Here is a 20705-nt window from a genome sequence, read left to right on the forward strand (position 1 = left end):
TTATTCACTTTGTATTCCAGCTGTAGCCCCTTCCCTCATCCCCTCCTAATACTACCCTCCCTCCCTCATCACCTCCTATGCTCCTTCCCCAGTCCACAGATAGGGGAGGTCCTCCTCCCCTTCCATCTGACCCTAGCTTATCAGGTCTCCTCAGGACTGGCTGCATTGTCTTCCTCTGTGACCTGGTAAAGCTGCTCCCCCATCAGGGGGAGGTGATCAAAGAGCCAGCCACTGAGTTCTTGTCAGAGACAGTCCCTGTTCCCTTTATTAGGGAACCCACATGGACACTGAGCTGCCATGGGCTACATCTGTGCAGTGGTTCTAGGTTATCTACATGAATGGTCCTTGGTTGGAGTATCAGTCTCAGAAAAGACCCCTGGGCCCAGATTTCTTGGTTCTGTTGCTGTCCTTGTGGAGCTCCTGTCCCTTCCAGGTTGTTCTATCTCCACCTTCTTTCATAAGATTCCCTGCACTCTGCCCAAAGTTTGGTTATAAGTCTCAGCATCTGCTTTGATACCTTGCTGGGTAGAGTCTTTCAGAGGCCCTCTGTGGTAGGCTCCGGTCCTGATCCCTGTTTTCTTCCTCTTCCATGTCTATCCCGTTTGCCTTTCTGAATGAGGATTGATCATCTTACCCAGGGTCCTCCTTCTTGCTTAGCTTCTTTAGGTGTACAGATTCTAGTATGTTTATCCTATATTATATGTCTGATATCCACTTATGAGTGAGTATATACCCTGTATGTCTTTCTGCTTCTGGGATACCTCACTCAGGATGATTTTTTCTAGTTCCCACCATTTGCCTGCAAATTTTATGATTTCCTTGTTTTTAGTTGCTGAGTAGTATTCCATTGTATAAATGTACCACAATTTCTGTATCCATTCCTCATTTGAGGGGCATCTGTGTTGTTTCCAGATTTCTGGATATTACAAATAAAGCTGCTACAAATATGGTTGAGCAAATGTCCTTGTTGTATACTTGAGCATATTTTGGATATATGCCTGGTATAGCTGGATCTTGAGATAGCGCTATTCCTAATTGTCTGAGAAAGTGCCAGATTGATTTTCAAAGTGATTATACAAGTTTACATTCCCTTCAGCAATGGAGGAGGGTTCCCCTTTCTCCATATCCTCTCCAGCCTGTGTTGTCACTTGAGTTTTTGATTTTAGCCATTCTGATGGGTGTAAGGTGAAATCTCAGGGTCATTTTGATTTGCATTTCCCTGATGACTAAGGATATTGAACATTTCTTTAAGTGTTTCTCTGCCATTTGGTATTCCTGTATTGAGAATTCTGTTTAGCTCTGTACCCCATTTTTAAAATTGTATTACTTGATTTGTTGCTGTTTAACTTCCTGAGTTCTTTATATATTCTGGATATTAGCCCTCTGTTGTGACTCTTAAGAGCCTGGGGTAGAGTGCACATTGGACGTTGGCCATGCCTCCAACTCCAGATAGACCAAACTACCCAGTGTTGATGGGCTCAGCATCTGATCAGGGCCCGTAGCTTATTCCCACTTGACTATGTTCTATTTTGTTCCACAGCTGCTCATTATACTATTTTCTAGTTAGATCAGAGCAAGAGGTTCAAGTAACCCAAAAATGCTCAAACTATCTGACTCAAACATTTATTCAACCCGTTTTCTCCTCTAATTATTTTTACAATAAACAGTGAGTCAGCTGAAGAGATGGATGAGGCCTGGAGCTAAAGAGCGCCAAAACCTTTGGGCACAAGACTGTTGAGCAGGTTGCCAGTTTACAATGGGCAGGACCAGCTGGTGGCCCCTGTCCAGGAAGGCCCTGCAGCCCCTAAGGCATTGCTGGTACAGAGCTGGAGTCACATGGGGATGGTTAATAATGAGGTGTCTCTGTGTTCATAGTTCCCAGATATCTCCATTTTAGTTTCTCAAATCTAAAAAAACCTGCCCCAAGCCCCCACAGAGAAAATCTCTGGCTTCTTTCCTTTCCTTGTTTAGGCTGGCATAGAAAATCGTCAGCTGGACACAGTAGATTTCTTCTTGAAGAGCAAAGAAAACCTTCTTACTCCATCTTCAAAATCTGTTCCTGATCACCAGCACCAGTTTCCATCCCATTTATATTTACAACGTGAGTAAAATATTTCTACATGCATACTTACCATTTCAGACATTTTCATATTATTACTCTCTTTATAATTTATGTGTGTGTGTGTGTGTGTGCCTGCTTGTGTGTATGTGTCCATGTTTGTACAGGTGTCTGGGGGCGCCCAGCAGGGACCCCCTGGAACCAGTTACACATGTTTGCAAGCCGCCTGATGTTGGTCTTGGAAACTGGACCCCATCCTGTGAAACAGCATGTCCTCCTAAATGCCGAGCCATCTCTCCAGCCCTCTTAACTGTGTTGTCTGATGGTCTTTTTCTTGTTACAACTTATTTTCAGAGCTTCTGTATTGTAAGGAAAGCTGTCAAGTCTATCACTGTTGTCACTGTAGGGCTGGAGGAGCTCAGTGCCTCAGTACCTGTCTGCCCATAGGGGGCCCCTTGTTCAGTCCTGCTACTAAAAGAATAGCACCCTAGATTAACGGCAGTGTTTACTGTTTGTACTCTGTGCTCTGCTCTGTCCTTGCACGCAAGGACAAGATGATCTCTTATGTTCACGAGAATGATGTGTGAAGGGGAACGAAGCGCTTTTGGGAATTCGCTGTCTTTAGGCTGAGCCGTGTGTTCACAGCTTGTCTGTGACTTATGCAGGGTCGTAGACTGGGATTGGCTGTGACAGTCTTCACTGACTTGGGTGCTTTCTTGCTACGTCAACATTTCTCAGGATTCTTGGCTTCTCTTCATAAACGGGGAGCTTACCATCTATTCTCAAACCTGGCCTCCAAGCAGTGGTTCTCAACCCGTGGGCCACAACCCCTTTGGGGTCTCATGTCAGGTACCCTGCATACCAGGTGTCTACAGTGCGATTCATAACAATAGCGGGATTACACATGTGATGATGTAGCAATGAAATAATTCTGTGCGGGTCAGCACAACGAGAGGACTGTATTAAAGGGCCGCAGCATTAGGCAAGTTGGGAACCACTGTGTTAAAGGAACAGTGTAATAAGGTGTGTTTCCTCCTGTACACATAGTATTATCATCCGCTTTTCTCCCTTTTAACATATCTTGTAGAGTCTTTGTATAATAATACATGTGGCTATTAATTGTAGTGGCACAGGATTTCTTTGTGTAAACTTTTATCATAATTTACCCAGTCAACTTTCTTGTTTGTTTTCGAGACAGGGTTTCTCTGTGTAGCCTTAGCTGTCCTGGACTTGCTTTGTAGACCAGGCTGGCCTGGAACTTACAGGGATCTGCCTGTCTCTGCCACCTGGATCAGCCAAATTCTTATTATATGTTTAGATTCATTTCCAGTTTTTTCAGACCAAGGCTCACTGTGTAGCCTATAGCAGGAGTTTCTCAACCAGCCAGCAGTTAGAATAAAGACACAGAGTCTGGGACTGGAGAGACGGCTCAGAGGTTAAGAGCACTGGCTGTTCTTTCAGAGATCCTGAATTCAATTCCCAACACACATGATGACTCATAACCATCCATAGTGAGATCTGGTGCCCTCTTCTGGCGTGCTAGCTCATATGCAGGCAGAACACTGTACAAATAATAAATAAATCTTAAAAGAAACAACAGAGACTTGTTAATTTTTGTTATAGCTTAGGCCTTAGCTACCTCCCAGCTAGGTCATCTAACTTAATTAACCCGGTTATTCCAATCCACAGCTCACCATATGGCTGTTACCTCACTCTCACTCCGGTACGCCCAGCCTCCTCCTTGTCACCACTCTGATTCTACTCCCAGAGACCCTCTCTCAGCCCCATGTCCCGACTTTTCTCTCCTGCCTAGCTATTAGCCTTTAGCTCTTTATTCAACCAGTCACTGCGTGAGGAAGGCGTATGTTTACAGACTACTGAGGCTGGTGATGAGCCATAAGAATAACAATACCAAAGTCCAGAAGTGCTCAACTATAGCCGGTACAGAATTAACAGCTGAATAATACAGAGACAGCCTTTATCCCATGCACAAAAAGATTGCCCCAAAAGTAGCCCAGGCTATCCTTGGACTCAAGAAACAGCCTAGGTCAGCCTCTAGCCTATGGTCGTCATGCTTCTGGGATTGCAGGCATGCATCACCACACTTTTTTTTTTAAGCAATTAGCCATATGGCTTAAATGTTCATATTCTCTCCTTTTCTCTCTCCTTCTCCCGTCCCCGTACCTATGTACAGTCATTTACCTGGGGTAAATTCTAGATATGGAATTTTCAGCTCTAAGGGTATTGCCATACTTTGCTGTAATATGTTATTAAAATTCCCTTCATAAATTGTCCTCAGACAAGTTTTATGAATTTGCACTCTAGTTACATGGAGAAAGCGACAATCTTTCTACTGGTGTGTTCTTGTGATAATAGGAGTTAAAATTTTCCTTCTTAATATTATTTTAGGCTAGAGAGATGGCTCAGCTGTTAAAGATGTGTGTTATTCTCCCAGAGGACCTGAGTTCCGTTCCCAGCACCCATGCCAGGTGGCTCACAGCCTCCTGTAACTCCAGCCCCAGGAGATCCAGCACATCTGGCTGAAGATAAGGAGGAACTGGAGAGATGACACAGTGGTTAAGACCGCTCAGTGTTCTTCCAGAGGACCTGGGTTCAATTCCAGGTGCCCACAAAGTGGCTCAGATCTATCTGTAACTCCAGTTCCAGAGGATCTGATGTCCTCCTCTTCTGGCCTCCTTTAGCACTGGGCACACACATGGTGCACAGACAGGCAGGCAAAACACTCATACACATAAAATAAAATAATAAAATAAATTAAGGCATTCTTTCAACCAGGCCTGGTGTTGCAGGCCTGTAATTCCAGCATTTCTAAAGGTGATGGGGGGAGGGGATTGCAAGTTCAAAGTTAGTGTCACCTGGTAAATTTGAAGGAAGGTGGGATTGTATAATAAGACCCTGTCTTGAAATTAAAAAAAAAAAAAGTCAGGCACAAGACTTTAATCTCAGTATTTGGGAGGCAGAAGCAGGCAGCTTGCTGTGGGTTCAAGGACAGCCTGGTCTACATAGTGAGTTCGAGGCTAGTCAGACAGGGCTATCTAGTGAGACACAGTCTCAAAAAAGAAAAAGAAAAAAAAAAAGAAAAAGAAAACAGAACTTTCTCTTTTACTCTTACCTTTTCCTTTCCTTTTCTTTTTTTACTGCGCTGAGGATCAAGCTTAGGATTTTGCATATACTAGGCAAGTGCTCTACCTCCAAGCCACACTTCTAACCCACTTTTGTCTCAATAGTAACGTTGATTTTTCTCCCTCTTGGATATTTTTTAATGCTTCTCAGTTTGCCGGGCAGTGGTGGCCCACACCTTTAATCCTAGCACTCAGGACACAGAGGCAGTTGGATCGCTGAGTTCCAGGCTAGCCTGGTCTACAAAGTGAGTTTCAGAACAGCCAGGGTTACACAGAGAAACCCTGTCTCAAAAACAAACAAACTATACACACACACACACACACACACACACACACACACACACACAGTTTAATTCATAAGAAAGGTTTGATTTGTGGTATTGAACAGTGTTCATTCAGTAGTTGTGTGGTCACTATTCACTTGTGCTGTTTAGTAGCTTTTTCTGACTCTCTCCTGCTTTTATTTAAAGGTAATAATGGATCTGAAATAAGATGCATGGGAATAAGCTTTACTAACTGTCCCGGGCCCACATTTTCAATAATTCTTACACACACACACACACACACACACGCACACACGCACGCGCACGCGCACGCGCACGCAGCCACCCGCAAAGCTGGATGGATGCTGAAATACGGAGGCTCGCCCTGTGAGGGCCCTCAAGCACAAAGAGGGGATTCGGGGCATGTTACACCCCGGTTCCCTACATACGTGTGGGCTCACACAGGCCTAAGCTCAAATTTTGGCTCTGCCATGTTATTTACTTTCAAAATTACCTTGGGTCAGTGACTCACTCTCTCTCAACCTCAGTCTCCTCATCTTTGGAAAGAGAGTAAACACCTGTTGGGTTGTTGAAAGAAAAAAGAAAAAAAAAAGAGTTTATAAAACAGCAGGTCTGCAGAATCCCGGTGGTACTGCCAGTGTATGTGTATCGGTGGCTGCGGTTGGACCCAGGAAGCCTCTGTAAAGGTGTGAGCCGGTGAGAGTAAGACACTGGACCTTGTGTATGGAGTTAAGAATCCCACGACCAGCGTTCTGGATGTGCTCAGGTCGGGGAGATAGCCCAAGGCTTCCTTGCTAGTTTCTTCATTTGTTCTCAGAGGTGCAAGAGATGGCTCCAGCCCTGGATTTACTTTGCTCAGCAATTAGAGAGAGTGACGCTGAGACCCAAAGCAAGCACTTCGCAGAGCAGCTGCTTCACCTCACGCTGTCTTTCCTGAACAAGCAAATAAGGGAGCCTTTTGTCTATGCCGAAGGTAAGAGCAGCAGCGAGCACGGGACATGGTTTTCGGTCAGAACAGAGATGGGGAAACTGAGCTCCCTGGACACCCTGCTGTGAAGAAAGCCACGTGAGGGAGAAGGGTCTGACACTAACAGCGCAGGCAGAAGCTCTAAGGATAACGGTGAGGGATGAAGGCGACTGCGCCTACGCAGCTACCTGCAGGAAAGGGATGAAAACCTCAGGTTTATTGGTTGAAAATACTTGTTTTGAAATCTGAAAATTTTCTAGAATTCCTTTCAACAAGTTGTGATGTGTTCTTCCCTTTTTCTCCCTGCCTGTTTACATATGCACAAACACACCTACGCACACTCATACACCCATACACACACATGCTTACACACACACTCTTTCCCATACACGCACACGTACTTCTTCACGTTGCTGTTTCGTGAAGAGCTGGATGAGCATCTCCAGAAAGGAGTGGACATTTTGACCAGCTACATCAATGAACTTCGGACTTTCATGATAAAGTTCCCTTGGAAGCCAGCAGATGCTGTAGGTGAATCTGATGTGAATGAAGATGTCCTCACAGTGTCAGAGGGCAGTGTTTGGGAGAAACTCAGCTTTGAGGTAACTACGAGTATTCGTCCTGTCTCTCGGTCAGGTTCAGATAGCCAGAGAGAATACCAGAAGAAACGGGGTTTTGACTGAACACCGGGGCGTGTCTGTGGCCGGGGCTTCAGGTTTTACTGATGTGAGCTCTCTGGACGCGACTTCAAATCTGGGTCTCTTGATGCTGCTGGCTTAATGCCACCCATAGTCAGGTGCCCTCTGTGCCAGATCTGCCACAGGGTCAGGCCTAACCCCGTCTCAGGTCGCGCCCTCCCAGTGCTGTCTCACTGGCTTGAGCCTGGGCCTTTGGTTTGTTTTTATTTCTTTTGGAGATGGGGTCTTACTAGCCCGGGCTTTCCTTGAACTTGTTTGGCAATCCAGGGTGGGCACAAACTTTCCATCCTCCACTCAGCCTCCCAGGCACTGGGGTCGTAGGCCTGCACCGTCGTCTCCAGGACACTTTGGCCTCGTTTATTTTCCCCAAGTTCTGGGTAAACAGAACTCCTTCTGGCCCTTAGAGCGTAGGGATCTTCTCCAACACCACTACCAGGAAGCGCACTTGATTCGAGTCCTACTTATTATAAATTCTAACAGACACATTTGCCATTTAAATCTTCCGTCTGTCCACCTGTTTGCTTCTCTTTTCAAAGCAGTAGTTAGTTAAAAATGTGCTGCCCTCTGTATGACCTGGGGGCTGGAAGCCTCCCTCCCCCTCCAGGGAACGGTATTGGAAAGGCAGAGCCAGTGGCTGGGCGCAGATGCTGAGAACAGCAGAGTGAAGGACAGTGCAGAGATCTGGCTGGCCCTTGAGACCGCTGCTGGAGGGCGGAGGGGCAGGGCAGTCCTGGGTGACTGCTTTTCCTAGTTCTCTTACCCATCCTGTCCCCACAGGCTCACTTTTCCTGCTGACTTTTGGCCGCTGTCTTCCTGCGTTCCTCCCTTTAGCCTTTTCTAGAGTCAGCAGTCCTTGGTTCTTCTTTCTCAAATTCACTGATTTTAACTCTCACTCTGGCTCTCTTTCTCTTTCTCCCTCTTCCTCTCCCTCCCACCCCTGTGTGTGTGTGTGTGTGTGTGTGTGTGTGTGTGTGTGGACACAGGGATTACAGTTCACTGTGCCGTAAGCTGTGAACTCTGTCTCCAGAGCCCTTGTGTGTGTGCATGTCTGCATGTGCCCACAGTTTTGCCCATGGCAAACAGGTGATTTACAGGTGCCAGTAACGCCTCCATTAAGAATGTCTCCATTCTGTTCTCTCGGGGTTCAGACCTTCACTTTAGTCTCTTTTGCAGCGACCTTCCCACACCTCATTATCTTGATCTTCAGTTAATAAATCCTTGACCTTTCAGCCCATCCCATGCTGCTTCCTAAAGTGAGTGTCTGGGGATAAGAAATATGGCCCCTTGCTGTTAAACTCTAGTGGTTCCAGGTAAGACTGAGGACAGAGTACGCCTCACTACCCAGGCTCTTGACAGAGTTGCCTTTTCTTTCGAGTTCTGTCCGTTGCTTCATTGTATTGAGTGATATGGAGCCTGGAGGCTTGCCGGAGTATTTTTTACTTTGTGTTCCCTCCTTTTGGAATCCCTGTCTTCTGATCAATTATCTCTGCTAAGCCACGTGCCCTTGTCTGTGCCTTCTGTGGCTGCTAGCACAGCTCTCAGCAGCAGTGAGAGCAGTGAGAGCCCAGTAACCGGGCTTTCTCTGTGTCTTCTGTGGTTGTGGGGTCCTGGGCTGCTGACCATTCTGCTTCAGTCGGCTTGTGTCTCCCACACATTGCCGAGAAGTAGCTTTTCCATCAAAGACCCCTCAGTGGGTAGCTAATGTATGTAGACATTCTGTATTGATAATCATAATAAGAAAACTGAAATGAGCTTAAACTTACATTTTTCTTCTTTTTCCTAGGAAGTTGTTGCTGACGCCATTTTAAATAACAGGATACCAGAGGCACAAACTTTCTTCAGGATTACTAGTCATTCTGCCCAACGACTGGAGGAGCTGGTTAGGATAGGTCTAGATTTGGCATTTGACAGTTTAAAAAAGAAGAACGTGGAGGAGGCCTCCATACTCTTGAGGAACATGGTAAGTAGTGATAATCTATTTGTCTCTTATCCTCTCTGGAGGCCAGGGTGATCTAGAACTCACTCTATATAGTTCTGGCTGGCCTTATACTCATTTGTGGTCCTCCTACCTCAGCTTCATAGTGTTGGGATTACAGGCAGGAGCCATACACCTGGCATCCCTTGTTTTTGTTTTGAGGCATGGTCTCCCTGTGTAGCCCAGACTGGCCTTGAATTCACTGTCCTCCTGCCTCAGCCTCTCAAGTGCTTGGACTACATACATTCACCCCTACACCCCAAGAGAGGGAGTGCTTTTCATAGAAGACTCCACACGTGCCATGCATAGGCCTGAGGCTTACTGGAGGACATTCTAAATTCTTCACGGGACCCTTGCCTCTGCATTTGATCATCCCTGGATTATGCCTTCATGCCCTGGCTGCGGGCCTTGCTGGCGAAGGGAAGTCTGGAAGCAGAGCCCCAGGGCTCAGTTAAGGTCGGGTCCTTATCTGTGTGGCTGTAGTCTTGCCCAGGGTGACTCTGAAAACGCAGAGGTCTTTGTTGTCTCTGTCAGCCTTTGGTGTCAAGTAAACCAGAATAGCACTTTGTTGTCGTCTTGGTCCTCTGGTTGCCTGGTGTAACCTCAAATTGTTCTGTGTGTTGCCTTTGCTCTGGAAAAACAATTAAGGGCTTTGGGGACAAGCAATCAATACATACAACTGATGTAGAAAATAAATATTCCCAAGAGTAGAAGTGGGTGTGCCTTTCTGGCATTTCTGCATCCAACATATTTATGTTCAAATAGGTTTGTTACAATTGTAGCTTTAAAAAAATTTTTTCTTTTAGGGCTTCAATGTGGAAAATGAGTTGCTCAAAATATGCTTTTTTACAACTGATAAGAATCTACGGGACTTTTTGGTAAGTAAAGGCAAAATTACGTGGCTTCTGATTTTCATTTGAGACGGAATCTTGGTGTGTAGGCCAAGCTGGTCTCTTGGCTCCTGTCCTGGCATCTCACCCAGGATGCTAGAATTACAGGCTCACCTGGCTGCGGCTTTCACTTTTATTAGACCACTTTGATGAGTTTTTTAATTTTAAAATGAATAATTTTAGTATCTAAGGAATACATAAATAAACTCCACAATCCTTGTTTGTTATTGTCTTTTGAAACAGGGTTTCTCTGTTTAATAGCCTTAGCTGTCTGGGAACTCACATTGTAGACCAGCTGGCCTAGAACTCACAGAGATCCATCTGCCTCTGCCTCCCAAGTGCTAGGATTACCTGTGCCATCATGCCTGGCACAATCCATTTTTTAATGATTGTGATTGTTTTGCCATTTTACATTATTGTAAAGGAAGATTTATGTGAATATATATTAATGTAAAAAAATGCAGATTATAAGGTTGGAAAGGTGACTCAGATAAAGGCTCCTATTGCCAAGCCTGAAAGCCTGAGCTCTACCCCTGAGACCGACATGATAGATGAAGAGAACCAACCACATCAAGTTGTCCTCTGACTGCTACACACACACACACACACACACACACACACACGCACGCACACACGCACACACACACACAGGGTGCACCCACAAAATAAATAACAGAATAAAAAAATTTAGTGCAGAATACAGTTCCCCCTTCCTCCTTTCCCTCCTATTTTCCCATCCTACCCTTCCTTTCCCTTTCCCTTCCCCTCTCCCCAGGCTTTTTTGTGATGCTGTAGATCAAGCAAGCCCAGGGCCTGAGGAATGCTAAGCAAGCACTTTATCCGTGAGCTTCTCCAATCCAGAATACAGTTATTAAGTGGCATTTAATCTCATGCCTTTTGTTTCGCTTATGTTCTTGATTTTTGTGTGGTTATTGCTCTAATTTTTTTTTTTAATTCAAGGTTGAAATTTTAAAAGAAAAAGAATGTTTTTCTGAAAAAGAGAGAAGAACAATAGACTTTGTTCATCAAGTTGAAAAGCTTTATTCAGGACACTTCCAGGAAAACGTGCAGCCGCAGTCCTTCCCCAGGTAGGCTCATTAGTCCCTCGAGTGATCATGGAAGAGGACCGTGGCTCACACTCCATTTGTAGTGATTATGGAAGGTAAAATTTGTGTCTTAAAGAAGAGCATCAGAAATGTCCTGTCACTTCAGCACTTGTAATAACAATTATACTCCACCCTTAACAGATAAAAAGAAATGGCTTTTTCTTCAAGATGCATGTATGTGTGTCCATATATGTATATGGTTACTGTTTTTAGGTATTGGATAAAGGAACAGGACTGTTTCAAGCACAAATCTGTGTTGGACACATTCCTCAAACGTCATCAAAAAGATGAGTTTAACAAACAGGACCTTAGAATTGCATTGAATTGGGCTCATTGGTGGGATCAGCAAACACAGGAACATATCCTTCTCCCCAGGATAAGTCCAGAAGGCAAGTACAAAAGGGTGAGAAATATGAGCATATTAAGTGGGGACCAAGTTAAGCATCAATATTTTAATATTTGGGGGGCTCTACTTTAGGATTCCTTTGTGGGGGAGATTCACTTTCTTTAAAATTCAGTCATTGCATTAAGACCTCTCGTGTGTAAAGTTTTGCAACGGATTTATGGTATAGTACTGAAAAAAAAAAAAAGATTACGAGGTTCAATGAATGGATATTGTCAAAGCTAAAGGTTGTCATTCTGGCCTCACAATGACAGTCTGTCTTTCCAAACAGTTTCTGAGTGCCTTATGGAAATTAGGGGTTAGTATCACACGAGGTTCTGGGGCATGGCTAACAGGGTGAGCAGTGGTAAGCCATAGCATCAAATGCTTGTTTACTGTTGCAGCCTAAGTTTCTTACCTTGCAGAGAAGAGAGTTGTCGAGTCCCAGTGCCCACTTCATTCGTCGTGAGAAACACTTCCTTCAGGCTTCCCATCTGCAGTATCAATTATAAAATGAACAAAGCAAAATAAGAAAACTGTAAAAGAAGTAGAGGGCTTGAATAAATCGCATGTCAGATGAACAGAAGTAGCCAGGCATAGTTCTGAACTGAAGTACAAGTCAGTGATCATTAATTCACCGCCATGTTAAAAGGGGTTTTGCTCTTCATGCAGAATACAAAGCACGTTCCCCAGAAGCCCTCTGGCGACACCTTACGGCTCACCATGACTGGTCTAGCATTAGCTTGTGGATGGAAGCATTTCAGACCCAGGAACCCGGGTCACCTCAGCAGAAGTGGCCCCCTCTGAGTGCTGACGTCATTGATCAGAACACTCGCTGCAACAGTTACATGCGGAATGAGATTTTGAACAAGCTGGCCAGGTACTGTACTGCAGGATTACGGTAGGCAGGGGAATAAAAGGAAGGGAAGACTGCTTCCCCGGTGCCTGCGGACCCCAGGCCACGTTCAAGGTGTGCGAACCACACATGCGGTTTTTTTTTTCCAAGTTGCCATAAATTCAGTGTCGTGCGACTTCATAACGTAACATTTAAAGGGTATTGTTTGAAGCTGTTGTTTTAAATCATCTGCCTTTAATATCACGGGTGGAATTCTCAAATTCCACGTGGAGGCTCTCCCTGCAACTTTTGGTGCCTCCTGTTTGTTTGCTGTGACACACTGAGATACGCTTTGGAGAAGTTAGCCCAGGTCAGCCTGGAGCTTGCTAGGCGGTGTCTCCGATGCAGAACTGTCATCAGATGTCCTCTGTCTCCACTCTTCTTGTCCGGTCAGTCACCACTCTCTGCTGTGTGGCCTTGAACCGCAGAGGACTGTGGGAGTGAGATACAGAGTACAGTGGTGATTTTAGCTCATTTCTGAAAATACCTCTACTAGATGGAACCACGTGAGCGTGCCGCTTGTGTGGGTCAAAAGTGGTTGAACACCACGTTTTATGTGGCACGGTCTAATCTGTCTTCCAATGAGGGAAGGTAGGTGCCCGTCACTGTGTTTCTTCCACTGTTACTCTCCAGTTGTGCTTGGCGGGATATACCCCACTCTGCTTCCCTCACAGTGTGCAGATAAGAGTTGGATCCAGGGAACTGAAGAGTATTGCCTAAGCCTCTCACGTACAGGGTAGGGTCCTTTAACATCTGGTTTCCTGGTCTCTGCTCTTCTCATTGTGTTGATGCTCTTCTTAGCTACTAAAAGTAAGATACTGTAGAATTTGTATGACCAAAATATCCGCCTTAACGGGCGGAGGTGGTGGCAGTGGTGGTGATGGTGATGGTGGCAGTAGCCCAAGCCTTTAACCCCAGCACTCTGGAGGAAGAAGCAGGCAGACCTCTGTGAATTGGAGGCCAGCCTACAGGTCTACAGAGTGAGTTCCAGGCCAGCCAGGGCTGCTACACAGAGAAACCCTGTCTCAGGGGAAAAAAATTGCCTTAGCATTTAGTTGTTTAAAAAACAAATGTATCTGGTTTAATATAAATTGAGAAATTAATTCATGCTGGGCCTGGTAGAACACATCTTTAATCTCAGCACTCTGGAGGCAGAGACAAGTAAATCTCGAGGCTAGCCTGGTTTACATAGTGCGTTCTAAGACAGCTAGGGCTATATAAAGAGAATGGAAAGAAAGGAAGGAAGAAAGGAAGGGAGGAGGGAAGAGAAAGAAAAGAAAGAAAGATCAGTAATCTAAGCATAAATGCAAAATTCCTTAGCCTAAAACATTGGAGTCTAAAAATAATCACTCTGGCCAACACTGTGAAAAACGGATTTGTAGCAAGAAAAGCCAGCAGTCAGTCCCTCTCAGAGTACTCTTTGGCCACACTGTGGCCTCTGTAGCAAGCCCAGCAGGTCTCAGTTTGGCTTTCTCTGTGGATTGGCACAATCTGATTCTAAATGCATGTATGCAATGTGAATCATGAGCCCCCAGGAAAAACTTGCCCTAAAGACAGCAAGGTTTACTTTAAATCTGCAGTGATGGAATCGGTAGGAAAGACAGAAGGGTGAGGGTAGAAATAGAGCTGGACACGTGATCAGCCCGTAGGCAAGAGTGGCTCTGCAGAGCGTGAGAAAGTGGTCTTCCCGGTGAGTCACATGGTGATAAATGAGCAGGTATCTGGGGAGAAGTGGCTGCGCGCATTGAAGCCCTTCTGGATAGATATGAAACCTAAATGTCACATATAAATGCCTAAGAGCCTGGAAGAGGCTGTAGTTCCGGGACCCTGGGAGGACACTCAGGCAGCAGGGGAGAGAAATGTTTGGTAGGACCTGCAGTGGGCGGTGTCCGGCCAGCTTGCTGTCTCCTGTTGCAGAGCTGGGCTAGCCCTGTCCCCTCCAATTCTTCTCTCCTGACTGGAAAAATTATTTCCTGGACAAGCTACGTACTGGCTTGCTTCCCGTGGCTTGCCCAGCCTGCTTTCTTGTAGCCCCAGGACCACCAGAGAGAAGAGCCAGGAAGAGGGGACAGAGCTAGCCTGGCTCTGCAATAGGAGACTGTAAGCTGGCCTACCACTCTCACTCAGGGTTTCTTGGTTTTGGTTCTCCTGACCTGCTTCCTGAGACATTTGGAAAACAAACCTCCTCCTAATGGGATGGAATCCCTCACAGTGGGCTAGGTCCCCCCCTCTCAATCACTAATGAGGAAAATACCTTACAGCTGGATCTTATGGAGGCGTCTTCCCTATTGAAGTTCCCTTCTTCACGTAACTCCAGTTTGTTTGTCAAGTTGACTTAAGACTGGCTAGCACATCATCTGAGAGGAGTTGAGAAAAGGCCTCCATAAGATTGGGCTGTGGGCAGATACGGAGGGCATTCTCTTAGGCAGTGATTGATTGGGGCATACCCAGCCTACATTGCCAACTCTTTGGGACTGGTGATGGTCCTGGTTTCTCTAAGGCAGCCTGAGCAGGCCATGAGGAGCGAGCTAGTAAGCAGCACCCCTCCAGGGGCTCTGCATCAGCTCCTGCCTCCAGGTTCCTGCCCTGTTTGAGTTCTTGTCCTGACTTCCCTCAATGATGGACTAAAATGTGAAAGTGTAAACCAAATAAACCTTTCCTTCCCAACTTGCTTTGATATGGTGTTTCATCCCAGCAATAATAATTCTATATAAACACAGCCAGTAAACACAGGAAAAGATTTCTTTCTCATTTGGTTTGTTTGTTTATTTGTTTTGTTTTGTTTTTTAAGATAGGGTTCCTCTGTGTAGCCCTGGCTGTCCTGGAACTCACATTGTAGACCAGGCTGGCTTTGAACTCAAAGAGATCTGCCTGTCTCTGCCTCCGAAGTGCTGGGATTAAAGGCATGCACTGCCAGTGTCCAGCTCTTTCTCATTTGCAGTCATGGAAAAATGAATTTATTTTTCCAAAATCTAGGAACAGCCGAAATGACCCACAAATGTACAACAAAATGTAATACAATCATACAACAGCATTCTACATCACCATGAAGGGTATTGCTGTGGGTGTTACCGTGGATGAATGACTAATATCAGATAAAGAAGTAGAGAATAATATACATTCCCAGTACTTCATTTTTTTAGCGTAAATAAAGTTCAAAATCAACAAAATCAAACCATATGTTATTTAAAGTTGATTATAGTTATAAAACTATGAATAAGGATTAAAATAGTTACCACAAAAGATTAATTTATTTTTATTTCATGTACATGAGTGTCCTGCCTCCATGTGTATCCGTGTACCACATGCGTTTCTGGTGTTCGTGGAGGCCAGAAGGGGGCATCAGAACTGGAGTTGCAGGCCGTTGTGAGCCACCATATGGGTGTTAAGAATTGAACCCGGAAAGGGGAAGCCCTCCTCCCTTACCAACTGACCCCAGACTATCAAGTCTCTTCAGGACTGCCTGCATCCTCTTCCTCTGCCGCCTGGCAAGGCCGTAGGGGACGGGGATAGGGAGGAAGAGGGAGGGTGGGACTGGGAGGAGACGAGGGAGTGGGCTATGATCAGGATGTGAAATGAATAAATTAATTTAAAAAACAAAAAAGAATTGGACCCAAGTACTCCAGAAAAGTAGCCTGTGCTTTAACCACCAAGCCGTCTTTCTGGCCCTAATGTGGTGTTTCTTTTAGCTGTGTTTTTCTTGCTCTTTTTTTTTGTGGCAATTAGGCATTCCGAAGTAACTTACTTACAGAAAGTAACACCCTAGTGCAGACTTCCATCCGTGGTCGGGGGTTGGTGTGTTGACCGCTGGGGCTTCTGACCAGTTTTTGTGGAAGCGTCTGACTTGAACCTCAAACTTTTAACTTCTCCTCTCTCAAACCTGCCCACAGAAGCGGGGTTTTTCTGCCATCTGAACTAGAAGACTTTGAACTCTTCCTCCTGAGGCTGAGCCGGATCGGGGGCGTGATGCAAGACAGCCTCCCCGTGCAAAGCTACAGGTCCCCGGAAGGGTGGGACTTCCACTCCCGCCTCATCGCGTACTGCGTGGAGCACGGCCTGCAGCATCTGCTCTACCTCTATCTCGACTACTACAGGTGAGTACCGCGAGCTGTGTTTTGAGTAGAAGCTTGAGACAGGGCCTTAAGACAAGCTTGAACTCTTGACCCTCTGTCCTGCCGCCCACGTGCTGGGCTTGCAGCTGTGTGCCACGTCCCTGCCTCCAGGAACCAGTGCATTTCTGTTTGTTTTTAAGACAGAGTCTCACCAGGTGGCCCCGGAACTCACGGTGCAGTCGGCCTACTTTGCCTTCTAAATTCTGGTATTAAAGGCATCAGCTCCCATGTTTGGCCCCTGAACTGCTTTGAGAAACCATGAAGGATCGGGAAACGGATCCTTTTACTGCAGCGCCTGGTACAGCTGTTGTCGAGGGGTTATGTCCAACTAAAGACGAGTGTGGGCTTTAATGGTAACGATTTCATGGAGCATCTTCTTAGAAACGATGTGTCTGGGGTGCCTCTCAGCGGCAAAGCTTTTGCCTGTCATGTGCAAGGCCGTGGATCCACTCTCCAGCCTTGCACGGAAAAAAAAAAATACAATGAAGCTGGGTGTGGTGACACACACCTGTAATCCCAGCACTCAGGGAGGCAGAGGCAGGCGGATCTCTGTGAGTTTGAGGCCAGCCTGAGTCCAATAGAGCCAAGGCTACACAGAGAAAGCCTGTCTCAAAAAACCTAAAAACAAAACAATAACAACAACAACAACAAAACAAAAAATAATAAATAAATAAATAAATAAATAAATAAAGGAACAGCACGTTTGTTTTAAAAAGTTAAAAGAGAGATTTTAGCATTCCCTTATAATTCTTGATTCTTTTAAGAGAATTCTAAAAAGAACAAAACAAAAAAGCACTTTAATTCCATAATCACTATAAAATGGATTAACTTAAAAACTTAGATTTATATAGATAAATATATATAGATCAGCATATGTCCACCTAAGAGCAAGCTGTAGAATCTTGTGTGTGGCCATTGCTCATTGTCATTGGATCAGTAATAACAGCATTAGATGAAGTCTCTATCTATCTGTCTAGCTACACACACACACACACACACACAGTCTATATGTGGTCTGAAACCTCAGCTCTAGGGCAGTGAGGTAGAGATGGGATTCTCTGAAGCCCGTTGGCCAGCTCTAACCCACCAACAAATCTGAGGTTCCATGAGCAATGGACAGTGGCTGAGGACGACAGTCAGTATCAACATGTACATACACCCATACCCCCCACATAAATGTGTGTGTGTGTGTGAATACTCATGGTGGGGGTGGCAAGTGTTTGTCTTACTGTGTAGCTCAGGATGCACTTGACCTTAAAGCAATTCTCCTGCCTTAGCCTCGTGAGCACTGAGCCTACAGGTCTTCTTTTCTGGCATGGCTGGAATCCGATCCAAAGCCTTGTCATACCAAGCAGGTGTTCTACACTGAGGGACAGACCCAGCTAATTTTTAGGGTTTTTTTTTTTTTTTTTTTTTTGGAGACAGGGTTTTGCCATGTGACCCAGGCTAGCCTAGGGTGCCTATGCTACCTTAGAGTCCTATACCAAGGTTGCTTTTCTAATGCTGCAATGTGAGCAGTCAGACTCAGACAGTCATGGCCCATTGGCTAATCCAAAGTTGTTTGTTTGTTTGTTTTTAATTATAGACTTAGTCCTGGAAATTGTCCTTTTCTGAAAAAGAAAGAACTCCATGAAGCTCACCCTTGGCTTGAATTTTTGGTTCAGTGCCGGCAAGTTTCCAGTAACTTAACAGGTATTGTGTTCAGAATTAAATACACGAATTTTCTCCAGGTAAACAGTAAGTCTACTGAATGGCATTTACCTCGGGAACTCTCTAAGTAAGTCCTTCGGCTGTAGTCAAGTACCTGACTGTGAAGCAGGCTCACTCTTTTCTAATGGAATAGAAAACCAAAAAATGTTAGCCTCTCGCCCAACAAGCAAAGTCAGAATTGGAACCCAGAACTTATGTGGTGAAATCCCCTTTGCTTCCTGCTTTCCTACCCTGGTGGCCTTCACAGTCTCCTTTCTTGCTTTGGTAGATTGACACCCCCTTTTCATAAAGAATTGATCTACCTTCTAAATCCCTGCTTACTCTTTCCTTCTCTTCTTCCCTCCTCCCTTCCTTTCTCTGTCTCCCCCTCTCCTTTCTTTTCTTCTTCCTTCTCTCCTTCTTTCTCCTTCCTTTCTTCTTTTCTTCCTTCCTTCCTTCCATGCCTCTTTCCTTCCTTCCTTCCATTCTTTTGCAGTGCTAGGGCCTCTCATATGCTAAGTACATATGTCCTAGACACTTATGTGGAGGTCAGAAGACAACTTTGTGGAGTCGGTTCTCTTCTCCCCCTTCTAGGTGGGTTCCAGGAGCTCGTCCATCTTTCATTTTGGAACTTCAAATGAAAGGAAGAGAAATTCTGTTATGTCCTTGGACGGGAGCTGCTAAAATAACTGCTTAGGTTATAAATAGGCAAGAAAGCCCTTTCTCCCCAGGAATTCTAACTAGGAGTGTTGTCCAAATTCTGGGGAAAGGTATAGGGAAAGCAACCTTTCCCCAGAATTTGGGCGACATTACTATATATATAATATAAAGCAATATCAGCAACCAGTCTTTTCTATGGTGCCCAGTTTTGCTGGGTGGTGGGTGGTGGTCTACACCTTTAACCCTTGCACACAGGAGGCAGCAGTAAACAGATCCCTGTGAGTTCCAGGCCAGCTAGGTCTGTATAGTGAGACCCTGTGTCAAACACAAAATGAAAGGAAGCCACCTGCAAGTCTCAGTAAGGTAGACCCAGCCTGGGCTCCGTATGACAGTCCACAGGGGCCACGTTGCTTCCTGGTTTCTTTCTGCTTTTTGTTCATGACTGACTCCTCTCATGCAGTTCTCCAGCAGGCGTCATTGTGTAGGCGTACGGGAAATGTCTGTGTTTTGTAACTGCCTTTGTGTAATAAGGCTTTTCCTAGCTGGCCAGGGTGGCACGCGCCTTTAATCCCAGCACTCAGGGAGGCGGGGGCAGGCGGGTCTCTCTGAGTTCAAGGCCAGCTTGGTCTACAAAGCGAGTCCAGGACAGCAAGCCTACACAGAGAAACCCTGTCTCAAAGAACCAAAAAGAAAGAAACACACACACACAAACAACAACAACAAAAGAAAAACAACGATTTTTTTTTCTGCATCCTTAGAGGCAATGATCAATGCTGGTTCAAGATCTCACATAGTAACTAGGTCCCCACCTAACTTACTAATCTCTCATTTTTTGACAACAAGCTTGTCTTTTGCATTTTTTCCCTATTGTAAATAATAGTCTTGAATATATCGTGACATAAAATTGTTGCCTTTGTTTTACATAAACGAGTAATACAGGTTTCCACATATATGCGTGCTGAGTCAAAGGCTGTTGAAGGTTTTACCGTCAGCCACATTGCTGTTCAGTGCGGTTGTACCTTTGCCCGGGGTCCTGGTCACGCTGACCAAAGAACAGTGACCCTAGATTTTTTTTTTTTTTTGAGACAGGGTTTCTCTGTGTAGCCCTGGCTCTCCTGGAGCTTACTTTGTAGACCAGGCTGTCCTTGAACTCACTGCTGTCCGACAGTCTCTGAGACTACAGGAGCGCGCCACTGTACCTGAGGATTTTTTTTTTTTTAATCACTGCTGATTCAGTCCCCCCTGCTGCATGTGCATGGGCGTAGCATTTCCATTTCTTCTGTTGACTGTTTATTTTTCTTTCCGTAGGGTATTATTCCTTTAGAGTGCCATTTGCTGACTTTTCCCCTGATTCATTAATACCGCCACATTTTCTTTGTATGAAATCTTTCTTTTGTGAAGATGCATTTGCCCTGCCCCCACCGCATGTCTTCTTGCTGCGTTTAAACTTAGGAAGTACCTTTGACTGTGGCTAGAGTTACAGTTTTCTCTCTCAGGAGGCTATGTCTCTTGACTTAGTAATTATCCCCTTTATTTTCAGATCCCAAGCTGATCTTCCAGGCCAGCCTTGCAAATGCTCAGATCCTGATTCCCACCAACCAGGCCAGTGTGAGCGGCATGCTGTTGGAAGGGCACACCCTCCTGGCGCTGGCTACTACCATGTATGCCCCCGGGGGTGTCAGCCAGGTACGGACGCTGTTTGAACCGACGGTGGCTAAATAGGGTTGATTTTAAACTCGGACGGAGAATCGCAATTGTCCAAACTTCAGTCCGTGCTGAAGTATGACCGCTTCCAAGTAGCCTGTTAGATCAGTGACCATAACAGACCATAATTTCACAATGCTG

At 45.4% G+C, this 20705-nt stretch overlaps 1 protein-coding gene across 2 annotated transcripts in view; it reads left to right on the forward strand.

Annotated features, from left to right (window-relative positions):
- The window catches only part of Spg11 (SPG11 vesicle trafficking associated, spatacsin), a 67169-nt gene that overhangs the window by 16430 nt on the left and 30034 nt on the right, over positions 1-20705 (forward strand). For both annotated transcript variants that reach the window (XM_060371802.1, XM_060371801.1), the window contains exons 8-18: positions 1972-2101; positions 6304-6459; positions 6880-7055; positions 8935-9111; positions 9933-10004; positions 10977-11104; positions 11336-11511; positions 12177-12384; positions 16290-16493; positions 18097-18203; positions 20401-20546. In XM_060371802.1, the coding sequence (XP_060227785.1) occupies positions 1972-2101; positions 6304-6459; positions 6880-7055; positions 8935-9111; positions 9933-10004; positions 10977-11104; positions 11336-11511; positions 12177-12384; positions 16290-16493; positions 18097-18203; positions 20401-20546 (1680 nt within the window). The remainder of the gene's footprint in view (positions 1-1971; positions 2102-6303; positions 6460-6879; positions 7056-8934; positions 9112-9932; positions 10005-10976; positions 11105-11335; positions 11512-12176; positions 12385-16289; positions 16494-18096; positions 18204-20400; positions 20547-20705) is intronic.

The sequence above is a fragment of the Meriones unguiculatus genome, chromosome 18, assembly GCF_030254825.1.
Source record: "Meriones unguiculatus strain TT.TT164.6M chromosome 18, Bangor_MerUng_6.1, whole genome shotgun sequence".
Lineage (NCBI taxonomy): Eukaryota > Metazoa > Chordata > Mammalia > Rodentia > Muridae > Meriones > Meriones unguiculatus.